General features: G+C 34.6%; 2 protein-coding genes across 2 annotated transcripts in view; both read left to right on the top strand.

Annotated features, from left to right (window-relative positions):
• Nucleotides 1–19,291, top strand: part of LOC128546039 (POC1 centriolar protein homolog A-like) — a 77,849-nt gene that overhangs the window by 12,305 nt on the left and 46,253 nt on the right. Inside the window, exon 7 of the mRNA XM_053520985.1 lies at nucleotides 1,335–1,450. Within this exon, the coding sequence (XP_053376960.1) occupies nucleotides 1,335–1,450 (116 nt within the window). The remainder of the gene's footprint in view (nucleotides 1–1,334; nucleotides 1,451–19,291) is intronic.
• LOC123528990 (putative L-amino-acid oxidase YobN) lies at nucleotides 9,520–16,538 on the top strand. The gene is made up of 7 exons (XM_053522340.1): nucleotides 9,520–9,675; nucleotides 9,982–10,209; nucleotides 10,510–10,594; nucleotides 11,585–11,722; nucleotides 12,228–12,326; nucleotides 12,906–13,099; nucleotides 15,090–16,538. Exons 1-7 carry the CDS (start codon nucleotides 9,664–9,666, stop codon nucleotides 16,014–16,016), a joined length of 1,683 nt encoding a protein of 560 aa, XP_053378315.1. The 5' UTR covers nucleotides 9,520–9,663; the 3' UTR covers nucleotides 16,017–16,538.

The raw sequence follows: 19,291 nt of genomic DNA, 5'->3' as shown, positions 1-19,291 counted from the left end.
TCATTGCAGCGCATTGTCATTTGCAGAACGAATTTCGGAGCACTCTTTCATCTTTCATCGTATTACGGAAGTTGACATTCGATACATGTCCCGTGCGCATGTCTTTCAACTGCTGACAAGTACCTGCGCCAATTTTGATGACGTTTACCGCATCCGGTGGGTTTTTTGGTAATCTATAATAAGTTAGTATTTATATAGCGCAAATACGATTGGCTGGACTCGTCACGTGGATGTTCTAATAAAGTGACAAGTCACAGAAAATGCAAGTTGTTTTTCATTTAGCAAGTTAAAAAAAAATACCACTTGTGAAAAAATGCAAGTAGAAAATCTGGCTAAATTCGAACCCTGTAATACAGATGTAACCTGTGACCATTCCTCATCTTCAAACATCACCTGACCACAGTTTAACCTTGACATCGTTTTGGACTTGCGTTGCTTTGTATCGACAAGGATGCCACCGGGGGCATCAAGCGTTTATTGAACGCAGCTCCTTGTTCTTTTTTGACATTCAGATTTCATATTGGGTGTATAATATCATTTGTGATTGTCAGTATCATGTATGTCGTCCCATTTAAAACGACAATATTTTCAATTTTACTCAAGCTTAAGAACAAATTTATATCATTTATGTAATAATTATAAGTATAGATGCATATGTAATAAAAAGATTATTAAATTTGCATTGAGAAAAATGCACTTGTTCTTTTGCAGAATAATATTGCGAGATTTAAGGAGCTTGTAGAACTCGTGCGTTTTTCTCGGCACAAATCTAATAACCTATAAATATACATTGTGATGAAAATTCCATATATACTTCATCTTCATACCATTGATGAGAATTGAAACGTGCTGATAGGAAGTAACATCTTAATAAACAGGACACCAGTGGCCTCTATCTATATTAAGACTAAAATTGAACTTTCCAGACACTCTGTCCCTAGGCCAAAACTGACCCATATATGATGTATATGATGTTAGTGATATGTAATACAGTACTGTATAAAGTCATTTGCTCTCCACCTCTGTTTATGACTGAAAAATTGTTGAAAAAGACGTTAAACCCGAACACACACGCACACACTGTTTCAAGTGGGGAAATTGTTATATACTTGCAAAGTGTAAAGTTGTACTGGTAAGAAATTGATGAATGGCTATAGGTTAAGTTATGGCCTTAATTTTACTTTATAATTAAGTGCTGCTGAAAACATAACAAATTACAAACATGACATGTATATAATTAAACTGTTTTAATTCGCAAATGCAAACAAAAGGCTTCACATGTACATTTGATACTTGATGTTCAGCAGAATACTGTTTTGGTGTATACATTTCAGTTTTGTGAACCATGTAGAATTTCATCCTAGTGGTACATGTATAGCATCAGCTGGGACAGACAGTACGGTGAAAGTGTGGGACATACGCATGAATAAATTATTACAACATTATACAGGTATTTCTTACTTTTGTTTCGTACATTTAAAATTTGTTGTACAGGACAAATTTATCTTTCCTGTAATGTCTTATACACATATATTGGTGACTAAGAATCGCTCGACCTTCACCTCAGCAAGTTTGAGCCCTGCTTTTTGTGTCATGTGAGAAAGTAATTCATCTGTTTTGTAGAGAGCTAGTAGTGCTATTCTGGTGCATGCCATGCCTGAAACAATATGTTTAGGGGATCTTAGGTTTTTTCTCTACTACAATGGCTGGAATGTTGCCATACAATGTATGAAATGAATTATGTGGTAGCAAAATCAAGCTAGGTGGGCCCCTTGTGGCTGATTGGTGAAAAACCTACTTTGTAAGTAAAATTACATGTTCATTTAGCTTGTAGAAGGTCACTAGTGTTTACATGAACACTTCAAATTCCAGAGAATGTGGTGACCGATTTCTTGCAAATTTCTGCCATTTCGCCAGGGGGAAGATAAGACGATTTCGTCGTTAATTCGTGTTTTCATTTTATCGTCATAGACAAGAAAAAAAACCCAAAAAGACGACGACTTAAGGCTCCATTAACGAGGCGTATAATCTCTTCTGTTTTATCAGTTTTTACTGTGTGACTGTCGCAGTGGAGATCTTCTTTATATACTGCAAGATTTCTTTTGTTTGTAGATGGTGCTTATGATGCATTAAATCTGTTTGCTCCAACTTTTATTAAAATTGGGTACAAAAATGCACTTTTTTTAATTTCATAACTTATTTTTACAAAAGTTGGGGCGTTACCCCTTTAGAACATAATGTCGTATAATGACTTTAAGAATTCATTTTACTTATTAGATAAGCATTATTCATCTTGTTTTTCGGTCAAGTTATAAGTCACACACAGAAGAATTTCGGAATGCTACTTAAAATAATTTCAGCACTTGGTCATATGAGAAAGTGACAGGTCATGATATCTCGCCCAGGTTAACTACCCTCTGTCCACGTCATGATTGTTGTTTTTGTTCAGTTACTAATTGTTTTGACAAGCTGACTAAATAGGAATTATGACATGTTTATTTTCTAATGGTCATTTGCGTGTGTGCTACGAGAAAAACATTTTAGTCATCCGATAGACAGTTTTCCTTAAATACAGCATACTTTGAGGCAGAGCTTTAGTATCATTCTGGTACTCAGTTAGGTTAGATGCGTATGTTCGATACTAGCAAAATGAATTAGTTAGATAAAGACCGAGGCAATTAACGTTGAAGTAATTATGTCGAAGAATAGAAGTATCTGTTAATAACTGTGAAAATGTTAGTGAACTGTGTAAGACAATTATGAAGAAAGGCATTGATGTATATATTACCTTAGAACTTAGTACAATATTAAATAGCAGTTATCATACAGAACACAGTTGTTGTTGTTGTAGTTAGAATAGTGAACTTTAGACCCTGTTACACCACACGGGTCTGATTTGGTGCCTTAAAAGAACCAGGATTTAAACGAATCTTCTAAACGTCGCGGACACAACACGAAAGAAGTACTACCTACTACCACGAGGCCACCATGACGATTAAGACGGAATAACAACACTTGCGATTTTGCAGACGGACTGGAAATGGAATTGACGACCGATAAACCTCTTAAGACAGCTGATAGAACCCCCATGAACAAACGAAACGTACGGACAAGATGCAATTTAAGGCTTGGCAAGGAAAGAGAACATCCATGGTGTATGGTTATGGAAAAAGAAATCGATATTTCATCAGGTTAGTGACTGTTCATTTTAACTCGTATACCAACGATGCTATTCGGGAATTCTTTAGATACATTTTTGATTTCACAATATTTTTCACAATACTTTACAAATTTCTAGAGCTAGAATGCACTTGTGCGCTTTTTCCTCCCTTGCCCAGAGGGGTTTTGCCTTCAAGATTGTAACTGAAATAAAAAATAATAATTGTTTGTACACAATATAACTGTCAGAAATATACCTGTCAAAAGGAATATTATCATTAGGGAATACTTCATGAATTAGTTAGACCTGCGTAAAATGTTACTTACTGATATAAAGAAATATATAAGGTCACAAATCTCTAGAAAATACGATTAAATACGCAAAAGTAACATTAATAAGAAAAATCCCGTAACCTGTTTTATACTATAATAAATAATAAAAATCTACTACTTTAGTATATACTTAAAATGAAACAATGTTCTCAGATCTTATTTAACAATCGGAACGATACTTGTTTTTACGTGAAAAGTGACATCATTCATTCCCGTTCCATGGTTGACATCTCTACACTGCAGTTGCTATAGTCGAATTAGTAAGAGTGGTGACCCATCAACTTGTCAGGTTTCTCCAAACGGCCATGAAATATCTTCGTATGTCGCATCACATTATTATAGCCTTATTTGTTGAGTAATAGTTTGCCCGTCTTCAGGAAGGTCCTTTTGATAGGTTTGAAGTGTAGCTTCAGGAAGTCTTGTTGTTGAGCATTCCCTCGGTTTAATGAAGATAAAGCAATCATTTAACATTGTCAAAAGATTTGTTTGTCTATATATGAACGTTATAAAAGGACGCCTTCTTAGAATCTCTCAATAGAATGTTTATAAATTTGCCTTTTGTATGCCAATCTGGTTTCCTGTTTTCTGTTTTTCAATATTTTATAGTTTTTATTTCATTTTAGTAACAAAGCGTCGTCGTCTTAAAGTCAGGACTGTTAAAAACTACGTAAACCTCTGATAACTATTCGGGGTACATTTACTGTAAAATGCAAAATGTTAGTTTCTTCATAAATGTTCAAAAATAATTCTAATAACAATTATCTCTACGCTGAAAAAACTATGTATTTATCATGCACACATTTGTTCTTAAATCTTACACTTAAACTCATAAAAAATGTTTTATTCTATCTCTTTACGGAATTCCGCCTTAAATAGCAGTAATGAAATATTTTACTAATGAATTTCCAGCTAATTAACAAGTATTACTAATTCATATTGAAACATAACCGCAACTACTTTGACTCATACATAAGAAGCAATCTCTATGTCTGATTGCAAGGGTCGCATGCCTAGCGACATTATTCTCTACAACTCAACTTAATAAACTTCATGTTCCGTATCAATATATGGTCGCTTTCCTAGCGACATAATTCCCCTAAGACTCATAATATAAGAAACTTCTTGTTTCATCAACAGTCGCATTTTTTGCGACATTCTACTATTATGTATAAGCATTACACATGCTCTATGATGGTTCTTGACACATCATACAACGATACATTTTAATAATACATTTCGCGTTAAACACGCATCACAGACGTTATCAACGTCATATCAACATCTCATGGAGTTCAGAGCATTTGGGTTATGATTCATACAATGTTATCTTGTCATTTTACTAATTAAGAGCAATTATACAAATGTACTTCCCTAAGGGTATTCCTCACTTAATATCATAGTGACAAAAATAATGAAGCTGGACAATATATATATATAATTTATTATATATTCTTTGACATTTTTATGTTCTAATAAGTAAATTGTAGAATCTTTGAAATTTATCTGTACAACAATAATGTATTTTCATTATGAATGGTAACATCTTCCTAATTATTCTCCGTAATTTTTTTGTAATATTGATAAAAAAATATTTAAATGATGACTTTAAGGTACGAAAATTCGCTATATTTAAGATTTAAGTTTCTGTTGGTACGTATATAAAAATGTATGAAATGTTTAACAGATCTAAAAATATCATCAAATCAAAAATGTATCTAAAGAATTCCCGAATAGCATCGTTGGTATACGAGTTAAAATGAACAGTCACTAACCTGATGAAATATCGATTTCTTTTTCCATAACCATACACCAAGCGCACAAGTGCATTCTAGCTCTAGAAATTTGTAAAGTATTGTGAAAAATATTGTGAAAATTGTGTTTCGCTAGTAATGCAGTGTTTTAATTCAATTTAATGGGGTTTTGACTTCAAAACGCAAGGAAAACAATCTAGGACTGAAACAAAAACGAAAACAAATTGAATCTTCTAGGACTAAATCAAATCGTGAAAATTGTGAAAATTAAATCTACGTATTCCATGTGATTTCCTATTCATTGATTATGTATATTATGTCATGTGTTGAAACTATATATTCTTGATTTTGTATTCAGTTGTATTCTATTCTTCTTAAAGACATTAATCTTCAGAAGTACGGCTAAAAACATTTAAATTAAAATTTACGTATTAATCAGCCGGTTTTATGCATTGCCTTATGTTAAATTGTTAATTGCCTCACATGAATTTTTGTTTTTATTTTTATTCTCTTATAGATAATTAAAAAAAAACTCACAAGGAAGAGGCGAGTGTCGTATAATGACTTTAAGAATTCATTTTACTTATTAGATAAACATTATTCATCTTGTTTTTCGGTCAAGTTATAAGTCACACACAGAAGAATTTCGGAATGCTACTTAAAATAATTTCAGCACTTGGTCATATGAGAAAGTGACAGGTCATGATATCTCGCCCAGGTTAACTACCCTCTGTCCACGTCGTGATTGTTGTTTTTGTTCAGTTACTAATTGTTTTGACAAGCTGACTAAATAGGAATTATGACATGTTTATTTTCTAATGGTCATTTGCGTGTGTGCTCCGAGAAAAACATTTTAGTCATCCGATAGACAGTTTTCCTTAAATACAGCATACTTTGAGGCAGAGCTTTAGTATCATTCTGGTACTCAGTTTGGTTAGATGCGTATGTTCGATACTAGCAAAATGAATTAGTTAGATAAAGACCGAGGCAATTAACGTTGAAGTAATTATGTCGAAGAATAGAAGTATCTGTTAATAACTGTGAAAATGTTAGTGAACTGTGTAAGACAATTATGAAGAAAGGCATTGATGTATATATTACCATAGAACTTAGTACAATATTAAATAGCAGTTATCATACAGAACACAGTTGTTGTTGTTGTTGCTGATAGCTAGTAGAGTGAACCTTTAGTAACTGTTACACCACAATAAAACGGCTGGCTCTATGGTTCTATCGTATAGTTTTCAATTTAGTAAACTTGACAATTTTTCTTTATTTCGTTGTATACTGTATATATGTTCTTTATTTCAAATCAGAAGGTATAAGGTACAAACTCCATGAATAACGTTATGGTTTAGTGATGTTACTGTCTGAAGACATTTGTCATACGTCTACCGGCGTCATTCAGTTGTCAGTTACCTACGTAAAACAATGAAACCAAAAGAAGTGAAATATTGTTGGAAAACGATGTTTATTAAATTAAAATAAAATATAAGAAAACAGAACCAAATTAAATATTCATGTCATGTTTTACTGGTTTAGAGGCACTCCAGATTTTGGCTAAAATTGGTCTTTCTTTAAAATTGAAGTTTGGTCATATTATGAACATTAGAATATGAGTTTTCGTTTCTAAACTATCTTTAAGAAAAGGCCAAATCAAAAGAAAAAAGATGCACGCGTCGGGAATCCAACTCGGCTCGCAGCGGCAATAAAAACTTTTCCACTGTCTTTACCAGTACCAGCACGGTGGACTATGTATTTAGCGCGATAATTATTGATATTTATAACTAACTAAAGGCAGTTTACCTCAAGTAAAGCGTTACAAACGCTTTTCGATTTTTAGTGTAAAAACAACTTATTCTCATGTGTTTCCACAACATATAGTCTGTCAGTAATTAGATTTAAGAAATATAGCATTATTTTTTTTCTCTCTTTTTTAGTTGTCGAACGATCTTATTTATTATTTATTATTTGGAAATTGAACATGCTATACATTGTGACCATATCCTTGTTTATGTAACGATCAAATCTCGTAAAATAGAAAACATCCGGCCATTGAATTAACACTTAAATTATCGCCATGCTTATGTTATCGAACTGTCCATCTGAGTGTAACTTTTACGTGTAAGGAAAAGGAAGTGAAGCTGAAGCAAGAGATATCATTACTTTAATTACCATTAATACGTCATTCACTTAAGGATTCAAGGCTATGTCAATTCTTTTCGTGGTTATAGAAATTTTAGGTTAAAAATAATAAAATGTATTAAAAGATCTTTGGAAATAAAGTACTCAAATAAGCAAAATAATTGCATACTCGGTTTCATTGAACTGGAATAATTTACACATAATTAACACATCGAAGGAGCATTTCTATGAGATTTGTTTGAACTAGATTAGAGACAAACATTCTGACCATGTTTTATGTAATTCAAGTAAATCATTAGCCAAGATTTTCAATTGTTTGACCAAGTGACTTACTATTTTGCCCAAATCACAGCTGGATTTAACTGCAATAATCTCGGCAGATAATATTTCCCACTAAGTCTGTTTCTTTTAGAAATGTTAAACTAGTTACAAATACTTGACAAGAAACACTTTCCATGCTGACAGCAAACTGGACAGCTAGTATGAGACAAGCGTTGAACAAATATATCACAAGTCTTCAATGTAACATCTGACAAAATAATTATAAAAAGAGAAAAAGAAACTGCACTAATATCAGAAAGCGGCGTCGGTGTTCAGTTGAAGGGAATATTGTGTACAATTAGGTACTTCTTGCTTGTTGGTAGTATTATCTCGTAATACTTATTTTAAATGAGCCGCGCCATGAGAAAACCAACATAGTGCATTTGCGACCAGCACGGATCCAGACCAGCCTGCGCTTCCGCGCAGTCAGGTCAGGATCCATGCTGTTCGCTAACGGTTTCTCTAATTACAATAGGCTTTGAAAGCGAACAGCATGGATGCGCAGTCTGGTCTGGATCCATGCTGGTCGCAAATGCACTATGTTGGTTTTCTCATGGCGCGGCTCAAATTGTAGTGAGCTAACCTTAGTAGCAACTGAACAAATATTACAAAGAAAGGACATAAGCGTCATACGTTGCTTCCATACGTTTTATTTAAGAAATAATTTATAGCAAAAGAGTGCTTATCACTATTTATGCACGATGGGCGGTTATATGTCGGGCGTAATAATTGCACGAGGGCGCAGCCCGAGTGAAATTATTTGTACGACGTATTACAGCCCGAGTGTATAAATAGTGTTAAAACACTCTTTTGCTATAAATTATTTCGATTCTAATATGCCCTTAATCTAAAACAGTAGATAAAATATAGAAGCGCTCTTTCCTGGCCGCAACAAAAACTTTGACGACACCGCACGTTAACGTGACGTCATTCTAGCGTAACAGTAATTTGATTAGTTTTGATATAAAAAATCAAATATACAGTAGTAGTGCCGAGGAATAGAATGGCGATGGGTCCATGATCCAGTTTAATTTTCTTGTTTGTATATTTAATTTTCCAATGTGAAAATTGTTCTTTCATTAGAACTGTATATTCAAACAACGAAATCTTACTAACACATTTGTAATAAGTCATTTTTTAAATGAGTGTTCTTTATTTACATAAGTTCACTTTTTTTTCTAGGAGAGAGTCCCCGATAATAACGTAATAAATTCTGGTCAAATCCTTGTCCCCGAAAAATGTTGTAATAACTTCTGGCCAAACCTTTGTCCTCGATAATGTTGTTATAACTTATGGTCAAACTTTTAAATGTCTCCGATAATGTTGTTATAACCTTTGGTCAAGCATTTGTTCCTGATAATGTTGTTATAAATTTTGGTCAAACCCTTTTGTATATCTTACTGCAAAATGTCTGAACGCTTGGTGTGTGTATATATATATAAACTGCTCAGAGACCTAGAACTCTTATTTAGCAGAATAGTATATCATTTTGCCATCAGTTTAGAAAATATTCAATAGTTCTTACAGCGATAAGGAAAGTTCTGACTGACTCTGTCAGTTATATCCGGACTCACATTGTACACCTTGCAGCTTGTGATGAGCTTACAGGGGTAAATCTATGAGGGTACTTAATTATGAATAAACTTTTACTGTCTCGCATGAACGACTTATTATCTCGTTGGAACGAAATAATATGTTGTGCCTACGAGAAAATTAAAAACGAAACATGTCCCCATTGAGCGTCCGTAGAATCCTGTTTCAGTTTCTACTTAACAAATAATCAAAGCCTTCGAGTGGTTTATCGTCTAATTTACCACGGTTCAGAGTTCAGAGCGTAGGTTAACAAATACATCATTTGACGGAAGTTGATTGTTACATACAAGTACATATTGACCCGAAGCTAGAATGTTCCCAGTTATTTTTCATTTTGCTGGCTGTGATCTCCAGAACAAATATGTCGGATAATGTACGTTTTATAATTTTTTAAAGCATCTAGATTTGTTTTCTGTAAGGAAGATATTTCATTTAATCTAAATTAAATGTAAATGAATTCAGTGTAAATAAATTAACATAATAAGATAAAAATAAAATCAATATACATTTTCATCACGATTGCAATTTATTTATCAAGTTGAACATTAAACGATTCACTAATGTATATTGTAAGAGTTACGGTCATGATAATTAAGTACTTTCCGGCTTGAGATAAATGAAAATTTGTTAAAGTTTAGCAAAACTAAGTAGAATATATTTGTTTAATTTGTCATGCTAGATTGACGAATACTTCGGTATTCAGCAAGATGAAAATTATAGAGAATTCATGGGATGGATCACCGGAGGTGGTCTCCGTTATGCCTACGCGAAGCATAATGAACTGCCTGATCCCGAAAGCTTCTATCGCAAAAAAGTTACTGAAGAAAACAAACGCAAAGTGATAATCGTCGGCGCCGGGATGTCGGGACTGGCAGCAGCTTATGAACTAGCTCAGATAGGACATGAGGTAAAACATTTTAATTTTCCGTTTAGATTCAAATTACTTATAAACTAGCTAAAAATAGCTACACCTTATTATCACTGTGACGTCGCAAAATACTGGTATTTTTGCCGAAATCGAAGTAAAAAGATGTTGCTTTGGACTTTTATCTAAAAAGTAAAACTTTCAAAACTCGATTTACGGAGTCATTTTGTGAAGATATTTTACCACGAGGCCATGTTACGCCTGCATAATAAATAAAATGATAAAAACGAAATGACATATGATCTTAAATTTTACTTCCGTTCATATTTTCAATTAAAACAGGTCACTATTCTTGAGGCACAAACTCGTGTGGGCGGCCGTGTTAAAACTCTCAGGGAAGGTTTTCAAGATGGTCTGCACTGCGAAGGTAAAACAAACAAAAAAAGCTGAGGTATTTAAGAAACAATATAACATAAGCAGTTGTTTGTCATTGTTTGGGGTCCATATGCAAAGGAATTGTATCAAGAGGGCGCAAAAATACAATAAATAGAAAATATTGAAATCTGCAAGTACGATTATTGTTAACGATATTACATGCATATGTTTCAGGCCCATCTTTAAATGAATACATTACGTCTGCTGCTTTCTGTGTATTGTTTAAGAAATAATATATATCCCAAACAGTGATTTGTCATTGAATGAAATCATTGTTTGGTGTTTAGAAGCGAAGGAATTATATATATATCTATAGATTCTATAATAATTAATACGCATCTAAACCTTTATTCATGAGCAAATCACTGTTGGGGAGATATATTATTTCGATTCTAACACGTTATCAAGGATTATTTTGTACGTCCTTGACGATATTTATCAAATATTTGTCTGGTTTCTGTTGATTTCTTTTCCAGCACGCCGCTATACTATGCCGTCTAACGCTATGACGTGATAATGGTGATGTCAGAAAAATTAGTTGTTTAAGAAATAATATATCCCAAACAGTGATTTGTCGTTGAATAAAATCATTGTTTGGAATTCAGGTGCGAAGGAATTATATCACGAGGGCGCAGCCCGAGTGATATAATGATACGCATCTAAACGACAAACAATGATTTTATTCACGCGCAAATCACTGTTTGAGATCTATCATTTCGATTCTAACACGTTATCAATGATTATTATGTACGTCCTTGACGATATCCATCAAATATTTGCCTGATTTCTGTTGATTTCTTTTCCAGCGCGCCGCTATGCCGTCTAACGCTATGACATAATAATTGTGACGTCAAAAAATGAATTGTTGAATAATAAGTTAATCATTAACACACAGTTTTCAGTCTTCTTTGTTTAATAATAACACAAAGTTTTCAGCCTTCTTTGTTTCATAGGAAAACAAATCGGGTCTGTTTCATTGCAGGTGGAGCAATGCGGCTTCCAAATAACCATTTCCTAACGAAACACTACATAGACCTGTTCAATGTTGAGACTAGAAAGTTCCAGAATTTCAATGCAAATGGATACATGTATATATATGGAGAAAAGATTACGATGAAAGGTTTGATATTACGATTTTTTTCTCTGCAGTTTTCAAGTTTTACAAATGTGCATTTTATTAACTTTGCTACTGTCTCTAGCCTACAAATGATCTTTGGTTGTATTTTATTCAAGTTTTCAGTTTGTCCCACGTCTTACGTTCGTTGTAAGTTATTTTATTCGTTTGTTTTATATTTAGTGCTGGTTTCCAGCAATATTTCAGTTATATAACGGCGGAGATTTAACGTAACCAGTGTTTCTGAACTCTATACTGGTACCAACATGTTCTCTTCTAGTAACTACCGCCTTCTCCACATGACTTACAGGTACACGAATTATTTTAGACACGTCTTCTATCAAATTGTCAAGCAGAATATACACCATCACGGCTCTACGATCCTTAGATCTACGTTCTCCCTACATAGTTAAGCGTCATGCTATTGTCAGTTACTTATATTATTATGTGTAGTTTTATAACATTTATTCCTTAAACAGCATAATTAAGTGTATTTTGAATATGTCTCCAGAATGGTCTGAAAATAATGGATATTACAGCGACCGTTTCTGGCCAGGATGGGACGCTAACATAAAAGAAATAAAAGTGGATCAAAGCATAAAGGGGATACGTAAGTAATACAACAGCTATATATTTCTATTCACATATATGTAATATGATCTATAAAAACACCATAGAATGCAATCAGACTCGGTTCAATTGAGTCCGTGCAAAAGATGTTATGGAAAGTACAACATCCAGCACGCCTCCAAAGTACCGGTTATAAAAAAGGGGAAAAACAGAGAGACTTTTTACGGCTCTTGAAGATTACTGTTATGATAGTTAATGAAATCTAAAAGAAGAACATATGTCCGAGATAACCACAGGAAACATTTTGCCTTTGCTGTTTATACTCAAAATGTCTCACAATAGAAAACTTGACATGAACACTAAATATTTAAAATGATTTACACTTTTCAAATACATTTTTGTATATTTCTTCGGTAAAAATAAAATAAGATAGCATAAATTCATAGCTTTCACAGTCTCATTGTCAGAACTCTAATTTAAATCGTTTCCAAAAAAATGATTGCCAGAATTTTAATTGAAAATACAGTTGAAAAGAAGATAACGAAAAAAATTGTCACAGACAGGGCGAATCTGTGTATGAATCGACAGATAAATAAACCTTGTTTTTGAACCGTTTTAGTGGACTACTATGACTGTACAATGGATGTAGTCAAGAAAGACCTGGGCACAGATCCATGTGAGGAACAATGGCAACGTTGGATCAACAAATGGAGCAAGCTTTCAGTGGAAGACTTCTTAAGGAGCACAATATACCAATCTGATGACCTACCACAGCTCAGACCCTGGCCTGAAGAAGCTATTGAAGCATACAAGGTATTACATTTTAACATTATCATACGGATACTGTTCAAACTTTTACAAGCATATTTACATTGCAGCTTTTTAGCTCACCAGAGCCAAAGGCTCACGGTGAGCTATTCTGATCACTCACCGTCCGGCGTCCGGCGTCCGTAAACTTTTACTTTAAACGACATCTCCTCATAAACCGTTAGGCCAATTTCATCCAAACTTCACAGGAATGTTCCTTGGGTGAAGCTCTACAAAAATTATTCAAAGAATTGAATTCCATGCAGAACTGTGGTTGCCATGGCAACCGAAAGGAAAAACTTTAAAAATGTTCTTCTCAAAAACCAGAAGCCCTAGAGCTTAGATATTTGGTGTGAAGCATTGCCTAGTAGACCTCTACCAAATTTTTTCAAATCATGACACCGGGTTCAAAATTGACCCCGCCCCAGGGGTCAATTGATTTTACATAGATTTCTATAGGAAAATCTTCAACATTTTTTAAAAAATAAATCAGAAGGCCTAGAGCTTAGATATTTGACTTGTAGCATTGCCTAGTAAACCTCTACAAAATGTGTTCAAATTATGACCCCGGGTCAAAACTGACCCCGCCCCAGGGGTCACTTGATTTTACATAGGAAAATATTCAAAAATTTTCTAAAAATAAACCAGAAGGCATAGAGCTTAGATATTTCACATGTAGCATTGTCTAGTAGACCTCTACAAAATTTATTCAAATCATGATCCCCGGGGTCAAATTGACCCCGCCCCAGGGGTTACTTGATTGTACATAGAAAAATCTTCAAAATTTTCTGAAAATAAACCAGAAGGCCTAGAGCTTAGATATTTGACTTGTAGCATTGCCTAGTGAACCTCTACAAAATTTGTTCAAATCTTGACCCCCGGGGTCAAAATTGACCACGCCCCAGGGGTCACTTGATTTTACATAGGAAAATCTTCTAAAAATAAACCAGAAGGTCTAGATCTTAGATATTTGACTTGTAGCATTGCCTAGTAGACTTCTACAAAATTTGTTCAAATCATGACCCCCTGGGGTAAAATTGACCCCGCCCCATGGGGTTACTTGATTGTACATAGAAAAATCTTCAAAATTTTCTAAAAATAAACCAGAAGGTCTAGAGCTTAGATATTTGACATGTAGCAGTGCCTAGTAGACCTCTACAAAATTTATTCAATCTTGACTCCCCAGGTCAAACTGACCCAGTCCCAGGGGTTACTTTATCGACATAGGGAAATTTTCATAAATTTGCTAAAAATAAACCAGAAGGCCTAGATCTTAGATATTTGATATGTAACATTGCCTAGTAAACTTCTACAAACTTTGTTCAAATCATGACCCCCGGGGTAAAATTGGCCCCGCCCCAGGGGTCACTTGATTTTACATAGGAAAATCTTCAAAAATTTTCTAAAAATAAACCAGAAGGCCTAGAGCTTAGATATTTGACATGTAGCATTGCCTTGTGGACCTCTACAAAATTTGTTCAAATCTTGACCCCCAAGGGTCAAATTGACCCAGCCCCAGGGGCTATTTGATTGTACATAGGGAAATCTTCATAAATTTGCTAAAAATAAACCAGAAGGCCTAGATCTTAGATATTGGATATGTAACACTGTCTAGTAGACTTCTACAAACGTTGTTCAAATCATAACCCCTGGGGTAAAATTGGCCCCGCCCCAGGGGTTTCTTGATTGTACATCGGAAGATGTTCCAAAAATTTTCTAAAAATAAACCAGAAGGCCTAGAGCTTAGATATTTCACATGTAGCATTGCCTAGTAGACTTCTACAAAATTTGTTCAAACATGACCCCCGGGGTCAAAATTGACCCCGCCCCAGGGGTCACTTGATTTTACATAGGAAAATCTTCCGAAAAATTTCTAAAAATCAACAGTTTGACATTTGAAACATGTAGCCCATATCACTCAGGTGAGCGATCCAGGGTCATCATGACCCTCTTGTTTATGTTTTACAACTCTATAGGCTCAAGTAATCTTTTTCAGGTTTCAACATACACCCCAATGTTTAGCCAGGATCTTGTAGCCTACTTGCGAGAAGAGCTTGGAGAGTGGTGGAAGGATCCAATGTACACGCCTAAATTTGGAATGGATGAGATACCAAAGTCATTTGTAAAAAAGAATAAGAACGGATGGAATGAAGATGTATATCTGTCCAAAAATTTAAAATTTGGAGTCATGGTACAAACGGTCGAGAATATTGAGGAAGGAGGTCGGGGCAGAAAGGTAAAAGTATCTGGTGTGAATAGAACAACAGGTAGGGCAGAGGTGTTTGAAGGAGATGCGGTTATTTTTACTCTACCGCTTCATATTTTACGCCAGCTTGAAATTCCTCTCACTATAGATCAAAGAAAGGCACTCGCATCAGTAACTTATGGTGCTTCAACCAAGGTAATGCTTCAATGTAAAACACGCTTCTGGCAGAAAGAGGTTGGTCAAGGGGGCTTCAGTAAGACAAGCATGCCAATTGGTCAGCTACATTATCCCGATTACGATGGGTCTGGAATAGAAGACGACGAGCGTGGAATTTTATTGGTTTATACTTGGGATGAAAATGCCTTGATGTTCGGCTCTGAAACCAAGGAGCTAGCAATAGCCAGTGCTGTTGGACAGATTGGTAAAATCCATCCAGAAATAAAGGATGAGTTTGAAGTAGGCAACGTACAGGCATGGTACAGCGATCCAGCTGCCCAGGGAGCGTATGCCAGTTTGAAGCCATTCGAGTACATGAAGTACATGAAAACACTGACAAAGCCGACGGAAACGATATATCTGGCCGGAGAAGCTTTGTCTTGGTCTAATGGCTGGATACAAGGTGCGATATTTTCTGGGCTGATGCAAGCTTACTGTCTACAATCACTGGTAGAAGGATGTCCCAATATCTGCGATCCTGTTTCACTCTTGATCAAATAAATAGGAGTCTGAATACAGATTTGGATTCAGCTTGACATTTGCATACATTAGTATCTTTTTCTACATCTTTCACAAGTCAATATGAAATTAACTTATTGTCAGGCTTTCCTTGCCCTTTAAAGGCCAGCAATTTTAACACACATTTAGCTTACTATTCGTTTGTTAAAATTGTCGTTTTTCGTCTATATATTTTTGATGTTTTATATATATTATATGATGTTTACTCCAATTACAATATGCTAGTGACACTATGGATAAAATGTGTATTATCTATTTTTTCTAGTTGTTATTTGCTCATTTTTGTTAATTAGTAAGTATCAAATACAGATTATTGCAGTGAACATATTGAAATTAAAGATAAATGTATAAGGATTTATGCTATTTCAGAGAAACAAATATTACTTAAGTTATTTCACAAATATATATGTTTCATTGATTGTACAACAGTTTAAACTATACATTTTTATTCTGTGCCTTACCCATTAATCTTGTTCCTGTCAATAAAGAAACAGAAACTTTTAATTTGTTTGTTTCGTGGCTGATTTACGATTAACGTTTTGCGTTTTAACTGGTCAATGAAATGGCTAAATTAGCGGACTGTTAAGAATTGCACATGTCTTTAGAAACACTTGAGAGTTTTTACATTTTTATTGGATATAAGATCACGCAGACACAATTGTATATCCGAATATTATATCAGGTACGAGTGGTCAGGTAGAACCACGACCTTCCGTCAGCAAGCTTCCTCATATGAGCAAGCCAGGTTTCCCACCCACACAGGCATAGGGCAAGTAATCCTCAACCACACGGGCACCATGTCATCGACTTTTACCACCCTGCCACGGAGTGATCGACCTTAACCACCCGGCCAGGCCACTAAATCTTTCGTCTGCTTCTGTGAAATTCGATGACAATTTTTAGAAAACGCACGATTATTATGGCAAACACCGGAATATACTATCTTGCGGTTTAAAATGGTTTATAGTTGTTTTATGCTGATCAATCTATTAAAGCTGCTGTCGTACTATCGGGTGGCGTTTACGTCTTGAAAACAAGGCAAAATATTTGTTTGGTATGATGCAATGGATAATATTTACACGATCATACAAAGAACTAGAAATAGAAAAAGTGGAAAACCAACATGCCATCAATGAAAATGTTATGCTAAATCAAGTACCTATTAGAAATTAAGGTTTATTCATTTAAATATTCAGTGCGTAGGTTTATAGATTCCATGACACAAATACATAGGTTAATAGATTGATGCACACAATACAACGGTTTATGGATACATGTACCAAACAGAAAGATTTATGGATTCAAGTAGTAGCTAAGGTATAGGTAAATGGATTCGGGTTCCCAGTTTATATAGTATGTTATTGGTTTAAATATCAAATGCATAGTTATACGGATTCATTTTCTCTGTACGTAGGTTGTTATATTTCGATCTTTTCAGATCGTTTAACACAACATTTATATTGTGTTACTGGTACTGTATAGTTTTCCAGCTTGAACATTTCGGTTTGAGTGCTTCTAATACTTTCGCTTTCATAGCTTTTGGTATTGTATAATAAATACCACTTGGATGTGGTGCCTGCTTTTTTATTTTATCTTTTGGCAGTTTCTGTGATATGCTAGCTCCATAAATTCAGATCCCATCTCTAAGTTCCAGTCTGTTAAATTCTACCTAATGTTTTCTCGTTTAAGGCAAGCCTCATGCCGCTTTTCGCTTTTCATGGAATCGCACACTGTAGCATTAAAGTTTCCATGTACATCGCGGTATGAATATATCTGCAGGTGTCTCTAAATTGTTTTGGTACTAACAACATGTGCAAATGTTGAGTTCTGCTCAACCCGGGACTAGTGGACGTGGACGGTAGCATACATTTCCATAATCCTCGATGCATAGGCTCAATAAAACCGAGCCTGTAAACATTTCCATTTTTGTCGTGTTTTGCGACCTGAGAGTTTCCACTTTTCATGAAAAAGCACACAATGCTTCGTTTTGTTGACTAAGTGCCCAATATATAGGCTTACTTATTCAAGCATCCAATGCATAATGTTTATAGATTCAATAACCAAATAAAAAGGTTCAATTATTCAATAACCCAATGGATAGGCATACTGGTCCAAGTCCCAGTTACACGTTTTGTTAATTCAAGTACCAAAACTGTATTAAACACCCATTAAAAGTATTCAGTGCTTAGGTTTATATAATACATGATTTAATGACCAAAACACAAATGTTTATAAATGGAAGGGCACAACACAAAGGTTTATAGATAAAAGTACCAAACAGAAAGGTTTATGGAATCAAATACTTATTGAATACGTATAGTCAATTAGCCGAAGTATAGGTAACACGATTCAACTACCCAGATTAGGTAATAGGTGTATTTGTTCAAGTATATAGTTTATGGATCCAGATACTCAAAAACAAAGGCTGCATGTCCACTACCATCAAACCGAGCCTGCAATATTTTTGTTGGGCGACCTGTGGTATTGATACAAGTACTAATGCATAACTTTATGGATTTAAGTACCCAGTACATAGGTTTGTAGATTCAAGTGCCATACACTGCATTCTTGATTGATCAACTGTATTGAATTACGCAAAACAAACTGTCACCAATGATATATAACTGCGACAACAAGAATAACAATATTACATTAATTAAGATGAAATAAAAAAATGTGGAAAATCGTAAATAGTAAAAATACAACCAAGTAGCATATGTGACATGGCGTTGAATAAAAAAAAAGTGGTTAGTTGATATTGAATATAGAAAAGAATATCTTTATTTTAAGTAATAGGATCTATGTTACACAGAGCGAAAGGCAGTATTCACATATAAAATATACTAAACAAGATCCAGTTGTGTCTACACCTAAAGTCTTCAAATTTAAGTTTATGAAGATGCTTATCGTTTTGTATATACACAAACACCTTCACAATTAGTTTACTAAGCCATCTATCATTGTGGCTAACTTTTCAAGTTTTGAAAGAATGTATTCGGGCGAGCTATGACATAAACGTTTTTTTTTTGTGTATTACCGTCTGCAGAAGCCCGCGGGAATGTTTGTGACACCGAGACCGAAAAAAAACATGACACGACGACTATATGTATTGTTTTCATATGTGATGACATTACGATTCCGGTACATTTTTTTTATTACCATTCTGTTGTTCTTGGAAACGGTAAACATGTTTTAAATATACATAACCGTGGCCCAGGAATCAACAACACTGCCAAAAGCATGTACTGAAGGTGTTT

Source organism: Mercenaria mercenaria, chromosome 13 (assembly GCF_021730395.1).
Source record: "Mercenaria mercenaria strain notata chromosome 13, MADL_Memer_1, whole genome shotgun sequence".
NCBI classification, from domain to species: domain Eukaryota; kingdom Metazoa; phylum Mollusca; class Bivalvia; order Venerida; family Veneridae; genus Mercenaria; species Mercenaria mercenaria.
Note: the sequence above shows the minus strand (reverse complement) of the source record. Positions and strands in the feature narration are given on the sequence as shown.

Excerpts from the sequence above, each read along its gene's own strand:
- LOC123528990 (XM_053522340.1), top strand. Across the intron at positions 10,595-11,584 it reads AGATGGTCTGCACTGCGAAG|GTGGAGCAATGCGGCTTCCA; the intron begins GTAAAACAAACA and ends GTTTCATTGCAG. Across the intron at positions 12,327-12,905 it reads TCAAAGCATAAAGGGGATAC|TGGACTACTATGACTGTACA; the intron begins GTAAGTAATACA and ends GAACCGTTTTAG.